This window comes from Corvus hawaiiensis, chromosome 3 (assembly GCF_020740725.1).
Source record: "Corvus hawaiiensis isolate bCorHaw1 chromosome 3, bCorHaw1.pri.cur, whole genome shotgun sequence".
NCBI classification, from domain to species: Eukaryota; Metazoa; Chordata; class Aves; order Passeriformes; family Corvidae; genus Corvus; species Corvus hawaiiensis.
Window position 1 is genome coordinate 9,628,692 of NC_063215.1, and position 23,800 is coordinate 9,652,491.

At 38.1% G+C, this 23,800-nt stretch overlaps 1 protein-coding gene and 1 long non-coding RNA gene across 2 annotated transcripts in view; one reads left to right on the forward strand and one right to left on the reverse strand.

The window, feature by feature from the left end:
• Positions 1–23,800, forward strand: part of LDAH (lipid droplet associated hydrolase) — a 112,554-nt gene that overhangs the window by 16,684 nt on the left and 72,070 nt on the right. Inside the window, exon 3 of the mRNA XM_048297718.1 lies at positions 15,553–15,687. Coding sequence (XP_048153675.1) covers positions 15,553–15,687 — 135 coding nt within the window. The remainder of the gene's footprint in view (positions 1–15,552; positions 15,688–23,800) is intronic.
• LOC125323110 lies at positions 12,975–15,218 on the reverse strand. The gene is made up of 4 exons (XR_007202385.1): positions 15,140–15,218; positions 13,951–14,079; positions 13,184–13,309; positions 12,975–13,057 (listed from the first exon to the last, which is right to left on the reverse strand). It is a non-coding gene; the product is annotated as an uncharacterized LOC125323110 (long non-coding RNA).

The window sequence follows — 23,800 nt, forward strand, 5'->3', positions numbered from 1 at the left end:
AGGGAGGATTCCTCTCTCCAACTTAGCCTTTTCCCTCTCCCCGCTTTTTAAAAAAAGTAACTCTAAAACATTCTTCTACTCTGAAATCAATGGCAAAATTCCCATTGACTTCTTGAAATGAGGCAGGGTTCTGCCTCCTGAGAACTGATAGGTCACTGTGCTTGAAGCACTTGGAATACAGAACATGCAGCAGAGTTTAGTCTCATATAACTGCAACAAGTGCATGTTTTTTTATTAGTGGCAGTCTGTGTGAACTTATAATTTTAATAAAGCTTGCCTGTATTAGTTGAAATGTTTAATACACACTTTTTTTGTTTCATAGCATTTTTTTCTTGTGTCCACAAAACCTCTGAATAGGAGTAATAATGTGTTTACTACGGTAATAACTATGTAGAAGGTCAAATTTTTCCTCAGTCCAGAATATATGCATATATTTGTTTGACTTTCTTAATATGAATTCCTTTCTATTAAAATTGATGAGATTTGCTCATGAGAATAACATTAAATGTGTACAGTTGAAGGATCAGGTGCATGATTTTCTGGAAATGTAGTTGTTATGGAAAGGAGAGAAATTTACTGTTTTTCCTCTTGGGTCCTAAAGGACTGTTTTCCCTTTTACAGTGTTTGTTTAGTGTAAAATTAGCAGTGAAATACAAAATCTACTACAGCAATATTTAACATTGCTTGTGTTCATTGAAAACTAGAATCCACAGAGTGTAATGGAATTTTTTTTTTCTGTTTTAATAGTATCTGTCTATTTGTGCCTGTTTATTTATGAAACATTTAGCCTTGTAAATAAATACTCTACAAATTTGAAAACCACTGTGCTGTTTAGCTCATGGCATTTCACTTTTCATCAAACTTTTTCTTGCATTTCATTGCATTGGGATACCTTTGTCCCAGGCTTCCTAATTTGTGTTACCATTGCTGTAAACAAGGCAATTTTGCAATTTACAGTCTTGTACTTGGGAAGCATATATAATGTAAATAACATTTTTTGTGATAATTATGTTACACAAGTTTCATTCATTATTATACAGAAATAATTTCAGAATCTGGTTCTCTGGCCTGCATGCAGAGTACTCCCTGTGCTTTGCCAAGTTTCTTGATCCGCCTCTTTGCAGTTGGATCACTGCTGGGTTTTTGGATCATCTTATTGCTTTACCAACTCATGCTGTCACTTGGTGATGTTTAAGAGCTATGAGGATTTAAACAGACACTTTTTTCAAGTATAAAGATCTTTCTTCTGAGCTAATTCTCTGAGTCAAGAATTGCTTACGCACAACAGAAAGCGAGGACTTGGATTCTCATCTCCTCCTAGGGGTAGTTACATGTACTTATATCGACTACACTGTTTCACTTGAAGACTGCTGACATGTTTTTCACCAGTGAAAACAGTGCTAACAGTTTTCCTGGATTATGACAAGTATTTAGTATGTTCTCTCTTGAGATGAGACTTCCTGTTAGTTTTAAAATCTTTAAAGTTCCATTTTTGACTGTCACAGGGACTCTGAAAAGCTTTCAGTACATTATCTGGCTTTGTCTTCACCTGCTGTTTACTTAACAGTCATCACCCTCAACATTTGCATAAGAAAAGTTATAATAAGAATCACTATGTAATAATACTTTGCAACAGCACTAATTATATAGCCCTGAAGCTTAGTTCCTTTGTATTTTGTTGTTTTGACTCCCACCAAACCAGCATTTTGAAAGTTATTAATCATTCACTCTGCTCAGCAGTTACTGGAATAAATTGTTCTTCAGAGGGTCTACTGTCACCACCGAGACCAAGGGGTAAAAGAATCTATTTCCTCATTCTGCAAACTGTAAAGCATATTTAATTCTCTTCAGTTTTGTTTTAGTTTACACAAAATTTATGTGACTAGACGCGCTTGTTGGTACATAACTTTTCTGTTGTAACTTGGTCTGCAACAACTAAATTGGATCTAGTAAGGACCCTCAGTATCAGCAGATGAGGTTGCAGTGTGTAGCTTCTGGCAACCTTAGCCAGGATATAATCTGGAATGCTGTATGGAGTCTTGGCACCTCACATGGATGGATCAGAATTGTTTATGAGAAGCAAAATCTGATTTTGGTGCCAAGACCATTGAGTTACTCAGGGAAGGTACTTTATCTTCTCAGACACTACTTTCCAAGTCAGCAGCCAGGGTCTCCTTCCCCAGGACATAGCAGTGTTCACAATTTGCCTTTGGAATGCAACTGGAGGAAAGGGAATGTAGCTGGCAATGGACAGGCAGGTTAAGAGGAAAGATGATTTCTAACCTCCTGGGCAAGGGGACTGCTAAGTTCTGGGTCATGCATGTTTTGTGCCTACAGTCACTGAATGAGCTTCAGCAACAATTCTATGAACAAAGTTAAGAACCTGTTCTGTCTGAATGCATTAGACAGTTTTTTCTTCTTTCTAGTTTTGTGGTTGGTTGTTTTTTGGGGTTTTTTTTGAAAGACTAGTACCAGAGCATCATCTAGGAAAAAAGTCTGTCCTCATGTATTACCTCTGCAGTTTTGTCACTATCAGCAGGATTATGAGAGCTCTCATGAACTTTGGTTTGGTTTTGTTTCTTTGTTTGCTTTTTGCTTGGTGGGGTTTTTTGGTTTGTTTTTTTTTGGGGGGGGGGGGGGGGGGGGGGAGGGGCTTTTTTGGGGGTGATCAGGCTGAATCCATGACATGACACTTGGTTCAGAAAGGGACTCTAAGGCCCAATTTCACCCAACCTAATATTAAACTCCTAATTCAGATGCTGAAGGAAGGAGCATGAATTTCTGGGTAGTTCGTAGAACCAGTAGATAGGAATGGCACTGCCATGAGCATTTCTGTCTGCTGAGGGGTTAGGTTGCCCTGAGATGTAAAATCTCCAGCTGTGAAGGTAATCAAAACTTGGCTGTGTGTGCAGCCTGCTATGACTCTGTGTGAGCAGGGAGGAGCTGGGCTTGGAGATCTCTGATGATCCCTTCCAAATTCAGTGATCCTGCAAATGTGGCCCCGTAACTGGCCATCCACGCTCCTTGTCCATGTGTGGATTCTGGTCTTGGTTGACATTAGGATACTTTCAAAAAGTAGTAAAGATAAGTCTATGGATGATGTTAGATAAACATTTGATAAGAATTAGTTGCCCTTTCAAAAGCTGTAGTTTGACTTCAAAGCTGTACTGAACAGTGAGAGCCTTAACAATGAAATTGGGCTTTTAAGGTGTTGGGAACCAAATAAAATTAAAATTTGGTAAGGAATGAAGCATGGTACTTAAATACAGTATAAACAGAGTATGCCAGAAGAGGGAGCTGTTCTAAAGATTAGAAAAAAAATAGTGTGTTTTGGCAAGGTTATTACTGTAATAGCCAGATATACCATGTATCTACAGGTTTCAGGCTCTCCTCTGAATGCACAGTGAAGCACTGACTATTTCTCTACTATATTCTTATAAGAAAAAAAAAAATAGTAGTTTTATAAGACCATATGACAGTGATTAACCAGTTATGTTAGTTGTTGAGGGTCATACAAATTTATTTGCATTAGGAGGAGTGAGATAAAGCAAGTCAAATTAGAGCAGAGAATATAAGATTTGGGAGTGATGGGGCTTCTGTTCCCACCTTTCAGTTGGGTTGCTTCTCAGTAGATGGCCAGTCATCCTCACATATTGTGTCCCAAATCACCAAACAAATCTTAATTCACATTTACAGTATTTTTAATTATACAATAACCTAAGTTTCTAAGCTAGCATTCACTTACAATCAGCTAACACCAAGTAAACAAGTTAACATAGAAGCAGAGCTGCAATGGAGTGAGACAATAAATACTTCCTCTCCTGGAATGTTTAAGTCATTGACCAGCTCCATGGGCAGCTCCACTCTTACTCACTGTGAAAAATTCTTGTGCCAGGGCAGCTATCACCTTCCGATGTACAGCAGTAAATACCCAAAGGACATTAAGAAAAATAACTCATCACATAAAAGTACTTCAAGTCTTTTTTAAAGGAATTGTTCATTTAACTTTGGGTTTTGGGGGGTTGGATTAAGTAATGCTTCTACATGCAATGAGAATTTTTAGGTGAAAGTCATAAAGTGTAACTACATTAGTACTTATGCTGAAAAAACCTACAGAGGACCTCTGTTCATACAGACTTACACTTCATTTTTCTTAATCCTGTATCACATAGTTCTGGTGACCTAAAGCTGAGGTTGTTTCCTATGTGGATGTTTTCCATCATATTAACATTTTGCTTTGTGTGTGTATCTTCACATACCTCTACTGGTATAAGATACAAGGTTTCGTGAGTCCTGTTACCTTTGGTTATTTTGACTATACCATCCCAAGGAGAGCAGTGCTGCTGTTGTCCATTCTCAGCTGAAGCAATGGAGCAGAGAAAAAGGAAATTTTAGGCATTCAAAAGTGAAGATGTTGTTATTTAACACATCTGGTCCAGGGAATCAACTTAAAAATCTCATTTGATTGGAGTCTTGGCTCTCTTGACTAGGCGTTTGGAGGGTTATGGAGCTCAGAATGGCATCTAGTCCAGCTGGCACACTTGAGTCACATGTGGCTAATCAGCAGGAGCCAAAAAACCTCAGAATTTTGCATCTGATTTCTGTCCTGATTATATGCTTTTCATATCTAAACAGCTGAGCAGAATTCCCTCTGTGTGTGCACAGATACTCACTCTATTTATTTAGGAACAATTTCTCTTTTACATTTTAGCTTAGCAGCAGCATTCATCCATTCTGTGATATTTGCAGTGCTTGGAATTAAACTTAGTTCTGCATATACTATATTTGAGCGGAGTATTTACTATAAAACATTGTTCTGACTGCGTGGAGAGGATGGCTGTGAGTCTGCAGCCCTTTCCTGCAGAGAGGAAGAGAAATGTTGTTCTCTCTTATCATGGCCTCACCTGCACCATAGGGATTGAAGCAACCTCTTGATCTTTGAATATATTACTTGCCTTGCTGGGCTGCTGGCTCACAGAAGGCTACCTGGTGTTCCTAAAATTTTCAAGAGTGTCCTTCCCTATTCCACCTCTCTTAAGTAATTGAACCTCTCTTTGGATGTGGGCAGCCACTGAAGAGACTGGGTAGCAGGACTGGGCCATTCATAGAGCTCTTGCCTTCAGACAGCTGTTAGAACCATGAAGTTAGGTATAAAGCAGATGTTCCTGAGTGTAAAGTAGTGTGGAGTTCAGAAACTGTTTGTAGAGTGTTTATTAAGACTCACCAGACAATGGAAATCCAAGAGATTAGTGCTTGGAGCACTTAAAAAACTTCCTAAGGCCATTATTTTGCAATCCAAAATGTTTGTCAACAATACTGGCATAAGGTATTCCTTTTCCCATGACACTGTGCCATTCCACCCCTCAGTTATGCCAGAACAATACTTTGAGAAATCGTGCTGTGAATTAAATAAATACATACATTTATTTCTGGGGTCTTTTTACAGCTGGAACAGTTCCCTGTTTGGGTCCACAGCAGGGCCCCCACAGAGTTGTGCCACTTTAATTCAGGCTGGTGAGCCATGGTAGGAGGGTGGGAGTGATAGTCAAGGGGGAAGGTGGCAGTTCCTTCAGCTGGATTTGCCACAGAACTTTCTGTTGATAAATTCTGGTGTCAGTCCGCAGCACTCAGCAAATACATGTGAGTTCACGTGCTCTGTCTGAAGACTTCTTTGGCAGGAGCTGGTGCCCCACCAGCCACTCCAGGTGGTAGTGATTCTCTGAGAATGCCCCTCCCTTGAGGCTTCTTCTTTTGTTTCCACCACAGCTCCAGCTGAAGCTGCCAACTCTGCATTTGACCCTGAGTTGTCAGATTCTGACGTGGAGAATTTGTATTTTACATTGTGATTAATTTTTTTATTTTTTCTGAATAAAATTTTGGGTATCCTACTCTCCAGTAACTGGTATATGGCATGCAAAAGTAATCACAGAGAACAGACTACACTGTAGAGCTAAAAGTTTGTGCAGCATAGCAATCCAGGTAGAAGTACATAGAGGAAGATAAAATGTTTTTCACTTTCCCTATGATGGGTCTTATGAGCAGGTAAGGAAGTAAGAGCACAATTTTCTATTTCAGTGAAGCATAAACACTTAAAAACTGTTTTTATTCTTATGCTTGTATGGGATTTGTGTCACCATATTTAGTATATTCGCACTTCGAACAGGAGCAAAAGCATACACATAAACACACACACACGAAACAAACCAAAGAACAACAACCTTATTTTCCTGATATTTCCAAAGCCGCTTTTCTAGCCATTTCTTTATCTCTAGCAGAAATATTCATGTCTTAGTTACAAGATCAGCCTTGTTTTCTCAGATGGTCATGCATGAAAGGTACTGTAAGCTGGAGCTCTTAGTGACTAGTAATACTTTAATTTTCATGCACAGATTATTTGGTCTGTTTCTTATTTATAAAATGGGAATAAATATCAAATGACCCTCCCCTTTACTTACTGAGGTAAATAGTTTGACTTCCTGAGAATATTATTTGTAACAGAAAATACAGATTTGTCTGTACCTGTTGGATTTCTGTTTCCAATCCACATAAAACCTTGAATACGTCGGTGAATTTTCCCCAGGTTTTTTCTGAGACATAGTGGACTCCAAAGGATACCAAAATAAGAGTTTGGCTAGAAGACATGCATGCTGGTAGAGTACACTGTGAAGGAAAGGTGTGTGTTCTATCCCATATAATACATATTAAAAAATTCAATTCTTAGGTACACTGTTCTCCATTATTTTTGCTGCTTATGGACTACTTGTTTGTGACTAATATTTTAAAATATGCTGACAGTTGAGCTTTGTTTACTGGGTCAGCCCACGAGCTTCCATTGTCTTTAGAACAGAAAAAAAGCATAGTCTTTCATTAAAAATAAAAACTTCCTCATGCAGAGAGGAGCCTGTGTGTCAGATCTAGGCTTGAAATATGCCATTTTTGTTGAATTTCCCAGTGCTCCAGAAGTACCTCTGATGGGGGCTTGGCACAGTTGAGCTTGTTAAGTTTGAGAAGGCAGAGTAATGACAGGATGGTTGAACATCCAACTGTGCTTGACAGTATTTCCCTCCACTAAATCTGGGTGGCAGATGTGACTTACTGGAGTGACTTACTGAATCCACAGTCTTCTTTTGGTGTCCTCTCCCTACTAATGAGGCGTTTTCAGCATGGATCCTTCCTGCCTGGCTGTGTGAGCAGCATCAAGAGAGGAAGTGATCCCTCTCCTGCAGCATGCAGTGGCTTGAGTTGGCCAGAGTTATGGAAAAGTTGTGTTCTAGGGTATTTTGCTTGATTTGACAATTTTTAAAAGGATCTGTTTCTCTTCATGGGATGTCTGAGGCAGGAGGGAAGAAGAAATCGCTTAGTGAAGGACCTACCTATGAAGGAAATCCATTGTTTCCTTGTGCATCGTGTACAAATAAAGCAATTAAAGTGTTTAAAACTACAGCAGCACTGTATAATGTACTTCCTTTCTGGGAGCTGATACCAGAAATACTTGAGCTAATATGAATTTATCTTGATATTAAACATTTTGACTTAATTATATCTGAAAATAATGAAAAATAAAAATCCTCTTTTATATTCTAGTTAACACATGGCCTCATTTCTATCCAACAGTAACTCTTACGGATCACTGAATCTATATTAGAAATAAATATGACCCATTATGTTTAATATCTGGATTATGGAAAACAGTAGAACCAGAAACTCAGTAAGTCATAACTCTTGCTCTTGTTTTCCTGTTATGGGCATGATGGGAGACTTTGATTATTGTCCTGATTTTCATTTTTGAAAACAAACCTTGATTATCCTTGTTGGATTAAAAAACTCTCATAGGAATAAGTAAATACATAGTGATACATAAATACTGCCTTCCACTTTCAAGTTTCAGATATTTTATATCCATTATCACAGCCTTCTCTTAAGATGCAGAAACTCTTCTCAATAGACCTTAAATGGGTGAATAAATGTTCTTGTGAAGTGATTTGTGTTTTGTGTTTTCCTCAAAAAAGTGTTTTAGTTGAAGTCTTCATGGAGCATCTACATAGGACCAGTACTAATACCCCAACTACAAGGCCTACAGTGGTGTCAATGCAAAGAGTCTTTCCCTGAGGATGTGAATTGGCAAATCTTGGTTTTTCCATGTTCAGAACAGTCTGATTTTTTATCTTGCATTTCTGAAGACTCACAGCAGATGCAAATGTGAAATTCGTTTACAAAATCACCTTAGACTATTGGTTTCAAATACAACATTCTCTTGAAGTCTCAATACACAAAAGTTGCATAAACACGTTTTCAGTCTTTTTTTCTGAAATTAACTGTCTTTATGTTCTCTGTTGCTATTTGCTTCCTGTCTCTTGCTACCTTGATAAAACAAAACAAACAATATCCAAACCTAATAACCCCAAAGCACCCACACCTATGCTTTTTCTTCTTTTTGTTTTTGTTTTTTTTTTTAAATTCTTACCGGTAGTACACCATAGGAAAATCTGATACAGTTTTGAAAATATTCTTTCTGGTGCCTTTTGAGTGTATTGTTTGCTTCCTCCTTGTATATTATTCAGTGATCAAATTTTCAGAGCTGTGTATCTGCACAAAACAAGTAATTTGTGGTTATCTTGGGTTTGAATTATTTATTTTCCTGTCTTTGTCTTTTTCCTGCTGCTGTTTTCTCATCAGGGTTGTGTTATTCAGATGTTTCGTAGGCTTTCTTGTGAACCCATTTGACATCAAGTCTCATGTTCCTCTTCACAAACTTCCTTTGTTCTCCCTCTTTCTTTCAGAAGGAGGTTAGTTTTCTTCTGGTCCAATGCTGCTTCAGACCGCGAAGCTGGCTTAAAAATTCCCATTGGGAATTCTAGACCCAGCACAGAACTCGCAGTAGCCTCTCTGCCAGCATTGGTTGTAGGATGGATTGGACCAGACCAATCACCTCTGGGATGTTAAAATAGTTATATCTGTCTTCGTCTGCTTAAGAGACTGTGTATGTGTAGGTGTGTAGTAGGAGATCTAACAAAATGTTTTCATTTTTCATTTACTGTGGGGAAAATGGAACAAAAGTTATTTAATTGTACACACTAGAAAATCCTGGGTTCTACCATTGAAAAGTGTGAAAAATTGGCTATTCCATTAGGAACTCAATTATTTCAGTTTCGTGTCTCAGTCTTAACTCCCTTCCAAAAACATTAGTTTACAGACACATTAAAAAAAATTAAAATCAAGGCTTCTTTTGTATTTATGTACCTATTTTGATTGAGATGGCAGAAGAACTTATTGAAATACGTCTGTGGACTTTATAACCCTTGCAGTATTGCTTAATCACAAAGTCCAGTAGGTTTGCAGTAGATGAAATCAGCTCTTTGGACTTCATATCTTATCTGCCTGGATAGATGCTGTAAATCATTCCCATGGGAAAACCGCCATGTATTATCACAATTTTTAGCTGGGAATTTTAATTCATAAGCTTCAGGCAAACTTGTCACTTGGGCAAAACCAGCTGTGTTAGGTTAATTCAGGTTTATCAGACTGTCTGTGGGATTTCTTTAGAGGTGAATGAACCTACATTTATCCTAAAGGTGAAACAGCATTAGAGAACAGCAGACAAGCTTATTGGCTTTGAAAAATGTGTACAAATAATGTGTATTATAAAATCCTATATGTAAGTTTTATAGCCGTATCAAACTAATAACAGTGTATGTGTGTATATCTATACAGGGACAAAATGTGAAATGTTCTTGAAAAACCTCTCTAATAAGCTGTGTTACAGACACCTGGCTGAATCCTTCTGAGATTCCCTATTTTCACAACCCAAGCAGATATATTAAGGTGCTTTCCAGCCAAAATCTTGATTCCAGAGTTAGAGAGGATCAAACAGAGTTTTCACATGTGTTCCTGTATAACGTCCTTGTTATGCTTTGCTCCTTGGTTGATACTGCTCCCCTAGAGTAGGGACTATAAAGGGATACAGGACAAAGAATGCCAGTCCCTGAGATGTGCAGACAGGTGAAAGCTTCATTGACGTGCGTTTATGATGGTCACTCAAATGTTATTTGGCATGTTTTAGTTGAAATCCCTTGACATTGCATGTCAGAGAGACCTGTGTGTTGCCTTTTAAGGCCTGATCACCAGCCATGGTGTCAGATTCTGCAGTTTTCTCCCAAGTGTGAGAACATCATTGTGCTTTTTGCATGCTCCATTTAAATTCTTCTGACATCTGCGTGGGCTGCTTTCCATTCATTAACATAGGGGAGTTGCATCTTCTTCCATGGTGGCTGGTCAGACGCCAAAGGCAGATTAAGTTTCCTTGTGCAAGGAACTTGTCATTGAGGCTCTTCGAGCTGGAGCTGGGAGCTTTGGAAGCTATGTGAAGAGGAGGGAGAATCATTGCCACAAAAATGATTTTTATGTGTCCTGCTGTGCACCCCTGGATTTCAAATTTGATTTATGGCTGCTCTTTTTTTTGTCTTTTTAGAAGCTGCATTTGTTTTTTCTAGCAGGAGACTATAATGTAAATACTGCAGCATACACTTAATTCTGAAACTGTGGATTATTTCTAAAATTATACTCATGGTAATTGCTGGCATATTTTCCAGTTCCTCAAAGTTCTCTATAAACCCACTGCTGGCTGTGTATTTCCCTTCTTGTATTCATGTAGCTGCCTTTATTCTTTATGGTCCTGCTGAGGTCCCAGAGCAGGCAGAAAGCAACTGCTGGAGAAGTGCATAAAGTACCACGGCTCAGTGCCAGCTGCTGCTCCCACGGATGGTCAGGCTCCTGGAGACACATCTGGAGACACTGGGGAATGTCTCACAGGGCAGTGCATGGAACCCAAACTCTTGTTTCAAAGCAAGGTGCAAGAAGCTTTGTCGCGTTTGGGGTGACTTAGTTCCACGTCAATTTTTTAGTCACTCCTGACCACTCCTAGCTTTTACTGTATACTGCTTAAATAAATCTTTCTCAATTCAGCTATCCCTTCCAGAACTGCTAAAAATTACCTAGTTTTATGTTTTAGTCTCAATTTCTTTTGAGCAAGCTGTATATATTTTTGACTTAGATTTTTCTGGACAGAAGACTTTTCTTTCATGTTTTGGTAAATATCTTCATTTTTAACCTGGAATATTTTTTGCACAAGGTTATCTAATGCTAGAGTTCTCTTAATTATAGTTTCCATTTGACACTTTGTAAGCCATAAAAGCTGTCATTGCTTGTGAAGAATGGCTATGGTCTGTGGCTTTTTAAATGGGCACGATGTGTTTGTTGTTTTCCATTCATAATTAAGCCGATTGAGTTGCACTGAGAGTGCACTGTATATTAGTTTAAATTTATCAAGTCTGAATAATTTCTCTTGTGGAAGTGCAGCATCTCAAATATTAGTATTTCATTTTAAGACAGGCCAAGTTTGACTTTATGATGCATTGTATAGGAAATCATGTGAAATCAGGATAAAGGTTATTCTTTAGCAGTGATATCCTGGGGTAAATATTCTGTTTGTACAAATGGCTCTCTCTCCGCTGCCTAAGTGTCTTATTGAGGAAGCAGATGGCATTTAAAATCTTGATTTGATGGAAAAAGCATTAACAGGAAAATGTTTGAAAGTGAAAGGTAGGCAAGTGCCTGTTTAGAAGTAATGTTCATATTTCTATTTACATGGATGATTAAAGAGTAGTAGTTCTAGTTCTTGGAAGCCTGTATCTGCAGTATATGGCAGTGGAGAATATTTACCTCCTAAATTAGCTCCAAGTTCCACCTCTGCACTCTCGTTTGTTCTGTACCGTTTTGTGTCAGCTGTGGGTGGAACAGATCGGAAAAGTGGATTCCCGTCTTCAAATTAAAAATGGAAAGACTTTGAGCTTAATGTAGAATAGCTGGGTGAAATGTCATGTGTTACAGATAAAAACAGGGAGTGTGGCAGGAGTCCTTTGGTTATTGCAGCTTATGGGTACATCAGATAAAGTGATCCCACTGTTCTCATTCACTGTATAAATTGTCCATTTGATGCACTCTTTTCATGAAATGTTTAGAAATCTTTTGCAAATTAGTCAAAATACTCAGTGTATTGCAGTCTTGTGTCTTTTTCTGTTATGATCACCTTTTACAGCTATTGTTTAAAAGACTTCTGAAACAACATAAATGCTGTTGAAAATTAGGCACAGTTGAGAGTAACTGCTTAAGATGTGCTTCTTGGTTCAGATGACTGCAATTTGAGATTTGCTGGCATGCATGAATGATTCAGCTGCCCTGAGGTGTCTAAGGATTGATGTGGTATTCACATAACTGAAGTAACCTTCAAATCATGGAGGTTAACACTGCATTTACTTATGGTTTCCATTTTTTGACACTTAGTTGCTGAGTGGTAGAGCATAGGCAGTTCTGGTTTACTGTACTGGGAAATCCTTAAAAAGCACATATGAGCACTGTGTTGCCTGGGTGCCCTTGTGATTAACCTGGTTGTTCTTTTTCTATAAAATAAAATAATTTAATTGAACACATTTCAGTTGCATATATCAGCCTAAAACATTATTGATCACAGACTGCTGTACATATTAAGTCCCAGTTATTTCTATTAGCTGTTACTATTACTCTGTTGTATGAAAAAATTCCTAATCAGTTCAGGGTTTTTTGTTTCCTTCCCGTATAGTATTTTGACAGATAGCAGCTCAGTTAAAAACATACAAAATTACTTTGAAGAGATGTGAGATAAATATTCTTCACTCATAAATATTGTAGATGCCGGCTTTCAAGAGCAGGGACTATTAAACTGCATTTACTTAGGTCAGTACAAATCTGGAATAACTCCATTGGAGTTGCAAGTTCAATAAAAAATAAATTTTTAGCTGCTTTACATGTGATTTCTCTGTAGAAACTGTTGCTGTTAAAATTCTTGTTGATATTCATTCCCCTGTGTGCCAGCACTTCTCATTCATACCCCTTCAAGGCATTTAGAAGTGCTAGTAGCAGTTCTAACAGCTCAGACCTCTCAGAAGATCTCTTACCATGAGCAGATGCTTACGAGGACTGGGGAAATGAGATTTCTTCTGCCTTTATGGATTTTCTCTTTTACCTGTATAAAATACACATCACATTTATCACAGGAAAAAAGTCCCCTTTCCCTGAAAGAAGTATTACAATTTCTTAGGCTTTGTATCATATTTGATGCAAAGCCTCACTGTTCTTAAACAAATCTTACCTGACTGTTCTTCAGCTGATGACCAAATCCTGAGCAGATTTTATGTGCTAGGTTCACCTGGCTGATGATGGGAAAGAGCACCAAAATGTCTGAGACAGCTGCCATCATTTCTCCCCCGTCCTTGTTCTGCATTATTAAAAAAGCGAAAAATGTAAAGAAAAAATGCTGTGATTGAGATTAATTTTGTGATTCCTTGATCTCAAAATTCCTAATGGCATTATATTCCAGGATTAAACATAATGCAAAACATCATGATCATTTGTACTACGAAAGACACAATTGATTTTGGATTGCTGCTACTTTTATCTTCAGCCTTGCCGAAAGACAGATTTCCTCTGTGGAACATCAATCCAAGGAACTTGACAGATGATGTCTAGATTATGTTTTATTGTCTCTGGGGCCCTTTATGTTACATATTTTTGATGTATGAAAGCATGATGCAATTGTATGGATGTGTGATCCTTGTGAATTCTAAATTATTTTTCTGGAAATCAACTTGCAATAATTTGGTCATGTATTCTGGAGTTTTTACAGAACAACAGTTTATTTTTTTAAAGTCTCCTTTAATGTCAAGCTTACAATCAGATGCTTAGAAATACGTAATGACTGATAGTGATGTTTTTGGTTTGGTGATTTTTTTCCCTCTACATCTGTGTAGTAAAGTAAAAACAATGCTTTTGTACGATCAGTAGTTTTATTAAGATTTAAAACCCCCTAGAGACAGTTTTTACATGTAAGTGAGGGGTGAAGTGTGTGAGATACATTACCTAGAGGGGAAAGCTCCCCTCCTGTGCTCATGCATCATCCCAGGGTGAGCCGTGGCATCCGCTTCCATGCACGTGGCTCTGCTCTGAGTGGCTGTGTGCTTCCTGTGTAACACACTTACTGTGTGCTACCTGAAGAGCAAAAGGGTGGAAGTAAAAGAAGAAGATAAGAAAATACCCACTACAGAAAGAGAAGAAGTGGAATAACCCTTGTTTTTACCTCCAGGTACCATTTTCACAAGTACTAATTTGATTATAGGTCTAATTCTTCTTCTCTGTCACAATCAATACTTACACAGCTCAGCCTCTTTTATTACAACCAGACTGATATAGAGGAGTTGACAAAATTTGAATGAAGGCTTTTTTGTTTTGTAATACATTCGTGTTATTTTGGAATATCTTTGTTTTAAAAAATTACAGCCTTTTTACACAATACTGCTCCTGCTGCCTTTTGCTGTTGATGATATCCATATCATAAGATATGGATAAGATAAGAATTGCCTGATGTGGGAGTCAAAGACACATAACTGAATGATCCCAACCATGATGGTGAGCTTTGCTGGTATCTAAATGATAATAAGAAATCAGTGTAGCCAGTCAGAAAAATCAATAAATAAATAAATAGGAATTACATGTTCTTATGTTTGTGTTGAATTTTTATGCATCGTATGGAAATTAGGAAAGTTCTGCTTCAGCTTCATATGGATTTCCTCTCCAATTTACATCACTGATGTAAATTGATGTCCAAAAGAGAAAGAGAAAAGGAGGAGCAGAGTATAGAGTTTTGTTTGGCAATCTAGAGATCCCTTCCATATATATAGTTTTATCTTTGGAACAGTGTTCTGTTTCCACCTCAGCAGTGATGTATGACTGTTGATATTTTCCATGTTTAACAGTGGATTTTAGAGCAAGGTGGTTTGAATTCCCAGGGCAAGCCATGTCCAGTCAGACACCAGCCTTTTCTGAGAAGTCCTCGAAAGCTGCTGGGATGCCAGGAGGGAGGCCACATTCTCCCGTGGTTCTAGAGCACAAGATTTGAAAAGGAAAGAGCTTCTCCACTCGTGTAGAAAGGGAAAGAGAGAAAATGAAGTTGCAAGCAGGAAAAGATTAATTTTGTCCAATGAGTTTAAAATAAAATCATCATCTCTTTTAGGCTCAGGACAGCCCTTTGTATAATAAGAATGCCACATACCTGTTTTGAAGTGGTAACACTGAGATATTTGGAGAGCAGACATCTGGATCGGGTGATACATGCTGTAGTCTTTGTGATGTTTTATTTTCACATTCCTGTAACTGGATGGGATAGATAAGCAAGCTGGGTGACCTCTGATGGAAAAAGATGTTTTCACTTGTGTTGGACTTCAATTTTAGGTTTTGCAATTTCGAAGCAATTCTGTGGAATGCTTCCCATGAGTGCCATTGGTCAGTGGAATTAAACAAGTTGAATAGCATAGCGCGTAACATTGGGGAAATAAAAACTGGAAATGTACTAGAGAAAATAAATTAACAAATTGCTGTATAATGCTGTTTAGTTTGCTTTGAAGCACACTGCTTGCTGTCGGAAGGTTAATGTTGACTGTGCTTGTATGTTTTGTTTTTTGGCAGGTAACCCTGGACTGGCAGGTTATTACAGGACCTTTATACAGGCCTTATATTGTGGACTGAACCAGCAGTATCCTGTCTGGGTTGTGAGCCATGCTGGACACTGTAAACCTCCTAGTGGGATGGAAATGATAGAAGGTACAATACTGTAACTTGTGCATACAGTTGTTTGCACCCCTCTGATTTTAATGGCAAAACTTGTGCCTATTGAAAACAGATTGACATGAATTTTAAATGTCTCCGTTGTATTTCCACAGAACACTTGTATGAGAAGTGAGTGAGTTAAAGAAGTATTTTAGTTAAATTAGATTTGCCAGACAAATATGTGCTATTAAGAGAATAAGAGAGTTTGCTGTTGGCAGTTGTTAGAGACAAGTTACAGTGAAGAAGGTCTAGAATGTGTTTCTGTTGAGAAGAGTAGGTTTAAAAAGTACGTTTTTAAATAAAATGTCCAATTCAGAGACTGAGTACGTTAGGAGAGATTCAATTATCTGTGCATGTAAAATAGCTATACTGAATCAGTGAATTTCTTGGAAGCAAGTACGTCTTTCTGAGGCTGGGGTATGGGATGTCTGCAGGGGAGAGGTTGGTTGTGTATCTGTTAAGAGTCTTTTGACAAGCAGATCTCCAGCAAGAGATGGTAGCCAGCTCCAAGCATTGTTAGATGGGGGAACCAGCAGTGAATCCTGTCCTGAAAGCTGATTAATGTTGGAAGTCCTCTGGACATGGTCAAGCTGCAGTGATGTAGCATTTCTGATTTCTGATTCAGCATTTCTGACATTTTCTTCCTATATCCCACTGTGCAAACACCCCACTTTGGAGACCACTGACTTAGAGTGTGCAAGCATTTAAATAGTGCACTTGACTTATGAATGATGCTGCCTGTAAAGGGGTCTAAAATGAAGAAAACTATGTGGGAATAATATGCCTGATTACATTTAGTTCAAGTAGATTTTGAAAGGCTCATAAAGACTAAAGCAAGTTTTCCAACAGCAGCCATCAGTCACAGACTACTTCCTAATTGACTGGAGGGATATCCCTTAGCAATTTGGAAACTGAACAAAGCTACACTCTTCATTTCTACTTCTGTATGATATCCTTCTATTCAGAGAGCTCTTGCAAGCTCTGCTCCACAGAGACACCCATCATTAATTAAACATTTCATTGGTGTAATTCTGCTTCCAGCAATAAATCCACTGTGTGAAACAATTTGCAAAGTAATTTTACTTGGTGAATACAATACAAAAGTTATACCTCCATTTCAGTGTCCTTATCCTTCTCCTCAGTTTTTAAAAAGACATTTGTTTTGAACACTACTGTGAACGTAAAACAGGCCAACATCAATCTTTAGGTGTAGGCAAAATTACAAAAAGGAGAATAGTTTTCTAGTTCTGTCTTATTTTGTTTAAAATTAGCATAATACATATGCATAGACAGCAGGTGTACATACATAGCCATGTCTTAAAGTGGTTTAATTCTGTGGACATGTGCTGTGGCTTGATGAGAAATAAGAAATAGAACATCTCAGATAGAAATAAGAGTAGAATCACGGAATCATTAAGGTTGGAAAAGACCACCAAGATAAAGTCCAAGTTGACCAAATACCACCATACCCACAAAATCATATCATGAGGTGCCACATCTACTTGTTTTTTGAACACTTCCAGGGGTGGAAGTGTTCCACCAGATGTTCCACCACTTCCCTGGGCAGCCTGCTCCAATGCTTAACCTCTCTTTCAGTCAAGAAATTTTTCCTAGTGTCTAACCTGAACCTTCCTTGGCACAACTCGAGGTCGTTTTTCCTTGTTGTATCTCTTGTTACCTGGTAGAGACCAACCCCTACCTGGCTTTAGCCTCTTTTCAGGTAGTTGTAGAGAGCAATAAGGTCCTCCCTGAACTTCTTTTTCTCCAAGTTGAACACCCTCAGCTCCCTCAGCTGCTCCTCATCAGACTCGTGCTCCAGACCCTTCCCCGGCTCCTTGCCTTTCTCTGGACATGCTCCAGCACCTCAGTGTCCTTCAAGAAGATTGAAGGTTTGGTTTTGTTTGTCCTTAGGGCTGCCAATAACAAACTACTTTTGGTAGCAAAGTAAGACTGAGAGTAAAGAAAAATGAAATCGAAATTAAATTATTTATTTGTTGTAATAGTCTATGTTTGCCAAGTGCTACAGAAATATGGAATCCTGTTATTCATATCTCAATCAACTAGAGACATAATTGACATGTTAAAATTTCATATACCTTATAAGTAGCTAGTCAGCATTCATGACTTAATGATACAATATTTGGTCAAATGATAAATTATGTTCAAGATAAATCTCTAGAACTTTATAAACTGTACTGATGAGTATTGAGCTATACACAGTCAAATTAAAAATACTTCTTATTTCAGCAAGGCATGTTTTTTGTTCTGAATGACAGGGAATTTTGAGTGGCATTCTTAATAGTCAATTTACAAAATAAATTTCTAGTTTGATCTTTTATGTTATATGGACTGTAGAAGATAATAGTGTGTCCTTAAAACCTGCTAAACTAGCCTTGGGTTATGGTTCTTGGTGAAAAGAGATAGGTAATGATTGGTTTCTAGTCCATCAAGAGAGTGTTTCCATTGCTTTCTCTTTATACAGGGGGAGTAGGGCCTTCAGACCATTTTGAAACTAAGTTACATCCTAAGGAACAGTATGGGAAAAGCAGAGGTGAAGGAATAATAAATTATCTGTGAAGACATTGATTATGTGAACCGAAAATGTTAATGTACCATCAGTGTGAAGTTCTGAACTGAAATTAAGTTGTGCATAAAAAAAATAAATTCTAGCATTACAGGAAGATTTGGAAGTGGTGTGTAGCTTAAATTTATTTGATATATTGCTTCTTGGCTGTTGTTGCAATTCATCTAAATGGAGTTTGCTTTTGCAGTTCTTTGGCTTCTAATGAAACTGCAGAATTGACTATGAGAGTAATATAAGTTCAAGTAATATAAATCTAAAAAAATGACTGAAATTGTTTGGGTAAAACTGAATTTATACTCCAGCAAGTTAATAATCTTGTTAATTGCTAGGTAGTTGTCCACCAAATGACAGATAGAAGTGTGGGCATGATTAGCAGATATGACCCGTAAGTTTTTACCGTCATGATACGCTGTGCTGGCAGGAAAGAGCTTAAAATAGTAGCCTGAGCAAGACAAAGAGCGTGGTGTTCCGTAAAAAGAGGGTTATGAGTTATTTAGGACCGTGATTCCCAAACTGTGGCCTGTGGGGCACTGGTGGTTCCCAGGACACTTGCTTGTGGTCCAGGAAGAGCTGGCTGATCAGATGGAGTTGGCACTCTTGCCGCTTTCCACTTGCTAAGTGGAATGAATAGTAGCTAAGAGTACTTTTCCAATAACACTTCTTCTGTGTAAGCATTTGCTTCAGTGCCCTTGGAGATGTTGTGCCACCATGAACGTGTGGTGCTGGCAGGGAGTGGGATTGTGGTCTGCTCTGCTGCAAACAGGAGAGGAGGAGGTCATGGAACCAAGAACTGGGCTCCTAAAAATAGGGACTCGTCCTTGTTGTTGTGTATCACAGAATTATAGAATGGCCTGGGTTGGAAGAGACCTTAAAGGTCATTTAGTTCCAATGCCCCTGACACACAGACAACTTCCACTAGACCAGGTTACTCAGAGCTCCATCCAACCTGGCCTTAAACATTTCCAGGGACAGAACTTACACAGGCACAGGGATTCCAAATGCATTTGGTAGTTTTTCCTGGCTTGTGATTAATTTATTTTAAGTAGAATAGATGTTCTTAGCGACTGCTGATGATGGGGAATACCTACACTGCTGAATCGGGTGGATCAAAGATAATGGCAGTCTCTGGTCTGTTCAAAACCGCTTCAGAATTTATCTCTGTCATACTCAGAAGTTTTTTGACCAGCAAATCCTTATCTGTGTTTCAGCCCTGTTTGGTTGGTTATAGCAGCAGATATGTGGCCACATTGAGGTATGCAGTGATAGCTGTGTTTAAAAAGCGTTTTTGTCTTGCATATTTATATATACATACATACATAGGGAGAAAAGCAGTAGGAAGGCAGCTGGGCTGGCACCTCACATGCATACTTTAAGCTTATGCATATACTCATTTAATTCACATTACACACATTTAATTCACATTAATTTCTATTTTAAACATTTTTTGCTTCCTAAGTGTATAAATTAAAATATCTGAGAATCATTGAAAGATTAATTATCTTTAATGTAAGTTCCTTTGAGGCGTAGTCAGTTGTATTTCTATATTACACACCCAGAGAACTCTGTAGTCGTGTTTATGTCCCAGAACACATTAAAATTCTACTTAACTTTAATGCAGATTTATATGTCTCCCAGTCTAGTGGTATCATTCTGTAGATACATTAAAAACCCCAAGTTTCAAGCATGCCATCCAGGTAGAATTTTGCTGGTTTCACAACTATTTCATACCAAAGTGTAATATTTTTAATGTATAAGGGGGGAAGGTTCCTGTTCTCGGAGCTGGTCCTGGCGCTGATTAATCCCATGGAGCTCCCCACATGGTGTTTGTCAGCAGCAAGGGATCCTAGGTCAGAGTGTGCACAGAGGGACTGGTTGTTTGCACAGGATGGGACAGGAGCTGTCAGCTCACTGCAGTGCAGTCCTGCTGCCCCTCCTGATCCAGTAACTGCTGTTGCCCAGAAACCTTATTCCTTACTTGTCTTGGAAAATGCAACCTAAGGAAGGAAGTGTATGTGCATATGTAAAAGTTATTATGAGGTGTTTAAATGTTGAGGTTTTTGTCTTTGCCCGGTATGATCTGAATTTTAGTGTACGGCTTTAATGCTAAGTGTCTATTTTAAGGAAACAAATGGTCATTTCATGTTATGAACCCACTGGAATGCTTGAAATCTAAATGTGTGAAAAGTAAGCAGCCCTAGGGATGCTGCACTACTCCGTTTACTTCTTTCCTTTAAACCACATTCAGTTAATTATTCATGGAGGTCCCGTAACCATGCCCATAATTATGCAAATACATCCTTAGAGTGAAATCTTGGCATTTGGCATTGACTTTATCAGTCCTGCTTTATTTTAAGCATGTGTTTAAAAGTCTTGTTCCATTCAAAATCAAAACAAAGAAAAATAAAATTTTGTTATATATGAAGTATTTCTAAGTTGCTCTTTGTTTTCTTTTCTGGCCATCCAAAATGATAACAATTTAAAGTGTTCGTATTATCATACCTTAGCAGCCGTGTATTTATTTGCAAAGATCATTTAAACACTATGAAGCTGTTTTGGTAGCACTTAATGCGTCTCTATATTCCGTTGAGTTTGATGGAGTAGTGACTGATTTTTGTTGACATAACAAGGAATAGGACTTTGTCTTTACATTTCTTATGGCTAGATGAAAAGTAAGTTCTCTGCATTCTCTGTTTCTTTCAAGGTTTTCCACTGAGTCTGTTGACATATTTTCTATTGGAATACTATTAAAAAATGTCCATGAAGAACTTTCTAATCCATTCTAGTACTTTATTCAACTAATTCCTTGGTTAAAAGAACTGGAATTTTTAATCCACACCTACAAATAACAGTAATATAATTCTATTTTTAAAGATGGGTTTAAAAGGAGCAACTTCTGAAACATGATACAGTCTTCTGGATCTTTATCCAGAAAGCAAGATGTTAAAGAAAAAAAATAATTCATCCACTGGAGAGCACAATGTCTTTACTGCACTCCAGGAAACCTTGGATGTAGGTTTTGAAACTGTTTATGGGTTATGTTCTGCATTTCATCCCATGTCATAGATATGTTCTCCAGCTGATACCACCATTTCTGTTTAGATGAAGGTGGCTTTTAGCGGGGGGGAAAAGGTGTTCAAGAATGTGAACCTGGTGAAGAGGTAACAGTTACATAGTCTGGTGTCCTGACTTTTGAAGGCATATCACAGTTCTCTGGGATGACCAGTGCTGTGATGTTTGAGAGTGGCTCGTTTAAATGTTTATTATACTGGTAAAGGGAAAGTAAAAACCTAACATAATTTAATAAACACAGTATTGAGACAATTCAGATTATTTTCCTCAGGGAGAATGCTTAGGAATCTTTTAACCCAACTCAGTTTGAAAGATATTCTTGCTAACAGAATGACAATGTCTTCTGCTAACAGAATGACAATGAAGTATCCCCATAGCAGGGAATAATCCTCATGTCTGAAGGTGTAACAGGTGTGGATTTGTTTTTATAGTTTATTCAGTACACAGGTTGGCTGCCGGAAGAAAGCTGATCAATAGTTTCATTTAGCATTTCTAATTTATGATAGAGACCTTTGATTTAATTTTGATTCCCACAAAACTTGCAACAAATGGTGCAGATCTTGATGAGATCAGTCCACTGTTTAAAGACATTTTTTTTTTTAATTGACATTGGTCTACAGCTGGGAGATTGAGAAGCTGTCAGTAATGCACAACATAGTTCCAGAGTCTAAAAATAATCAGGTTTGGAACATGAACCCTTTCTGGGTTTGTTTTGGTTTTAGGAGTTCCCTTTCTTTACGCAGCAATGTAGGCATTTCAGGGAAATACAGGAAACTGTAAGGTACAGTGTGCAGAAAAAGTAACTGCAAATGGCCTCATTCTTAAATAATCAGTAATTACTGTTTGCTGGATTAAGATTTTCTTTTTTCTAGTTTTGATACCACATGGCACTACTCTTTCTTTAAGACAGACATATTCTTACCTTTGTAAAGGCTGAATTTTAGGTTTTGTGGATTAATACATCTATTAAAATAATCTAATTTACTACAGTTATTGGATTACTGGTGTGGTCAGGTGACTACTTAGTTGCCAAATAATTCCCCATTGGGTTAAACATTAGAACAGATAATGAAAATTCTCAGGGATTGCCATTGTAGTGTCAGTTTTTTCAGAACAGAACTATCATTTCAAACATATTATTGCTGAGTCTTTGCTGTCAGAGACTCCACTGACTTATGTGCTATGGTTTACATGATTTAGAGGAACAAGTTCTATTTTTCAGTTAATCACAAAGAGGGCAATTTCAGTGTTTCTGAATGCACTTCAGCATAAAACTCTACGTGATCATATTTGGAGCTGTTTATGTCTAGAGTGCAGGTCAAACTCAGTTGATGCCTTTTTATATAAACTATACTATAAAGTCTCAGGCAGTTTCAAAGTGTTTGTATTGAGCTGTTGCTTCAATGTCTGCTAATGTAAATGAGTGAGGAAACCAAACTTTGTCCAACCGTGACTCTAGAACTGCTTGTGGTGAATTGATTTACTTTCCATGTAGGACCTCTTACCTTTGCAAAATGAAGACCAAAAAATCCCTTATTCATCTGTAATGGCAGGTGTTAGAGTGGTTTGTGTTGGAAAGGATGTTGAAGATCATCTACTTCAACTCCTTGCCATGGGCAGGGACACCTTCCACTAGGTAAGGCTGCTCAAAGCCCTATCCAGCCTGTTCTTGAGGGATGGGGTGTCTGCAACTTCTCAGGGCAACCTGTTCCAGTATCTCACCACCCTCACAGTAAAGAATTTCTTATGTCTAATCTAAACCTGCCCTCTTCCAGTTTAAAGCCATTCCCCTTTGTCCTATCACTCCCTGCCTTTGTAGAAGTCCCTCTCCAGCTTGCTTGTAACCCCTTTAAGTACTCAGTTTTGTACTGGTGGCACTTCAGTCTCTATTTCAGCTATCAGGTAAAACTCCGAGTAGAATAAAGCCATCACAGTAGAACCTTGGGCATGTTGCCATAGTTGTGTTCTGGGCAGTTCAGGTGGGTGGCTAAGAAAGAAACCTTCAGCATTTTCTTCAGGAAGGTTAAAAAGGAAACTGCTATCTTGGTAACAGAAAATTAATTTTTAAACAGTGTAACAGAACACTAGAGGAGAAAAGATATAAATCAGAATTTAAAGTAGTCATTTGACAAAAATGTGTTTCCTCTCCAAAGATACAAAATTTGCACTGCACAGCATATGCAAATGGTTATTTAAAGCATCGGCAACTGATAAAGAAACCTGCTACATTTATACAAATTACAAAGTGAAATTCTATTTGCTCTCCTCAGCTTTGCCACTGATTTTCATAAATTCAGACTTTTGCACATGCTGTTTTGTCCATTTCTCTTTTGCCAGTGGGGGTCAGTGCTGGGAATCACTGTTCTGTGGCTGGTTCCCTTTGCTGTCAGGTCACACTCCTTGTGTGAAGAGGAGCCCAGGCACAAGTTACAAGATTTTTCAAGGCAGGGTAGC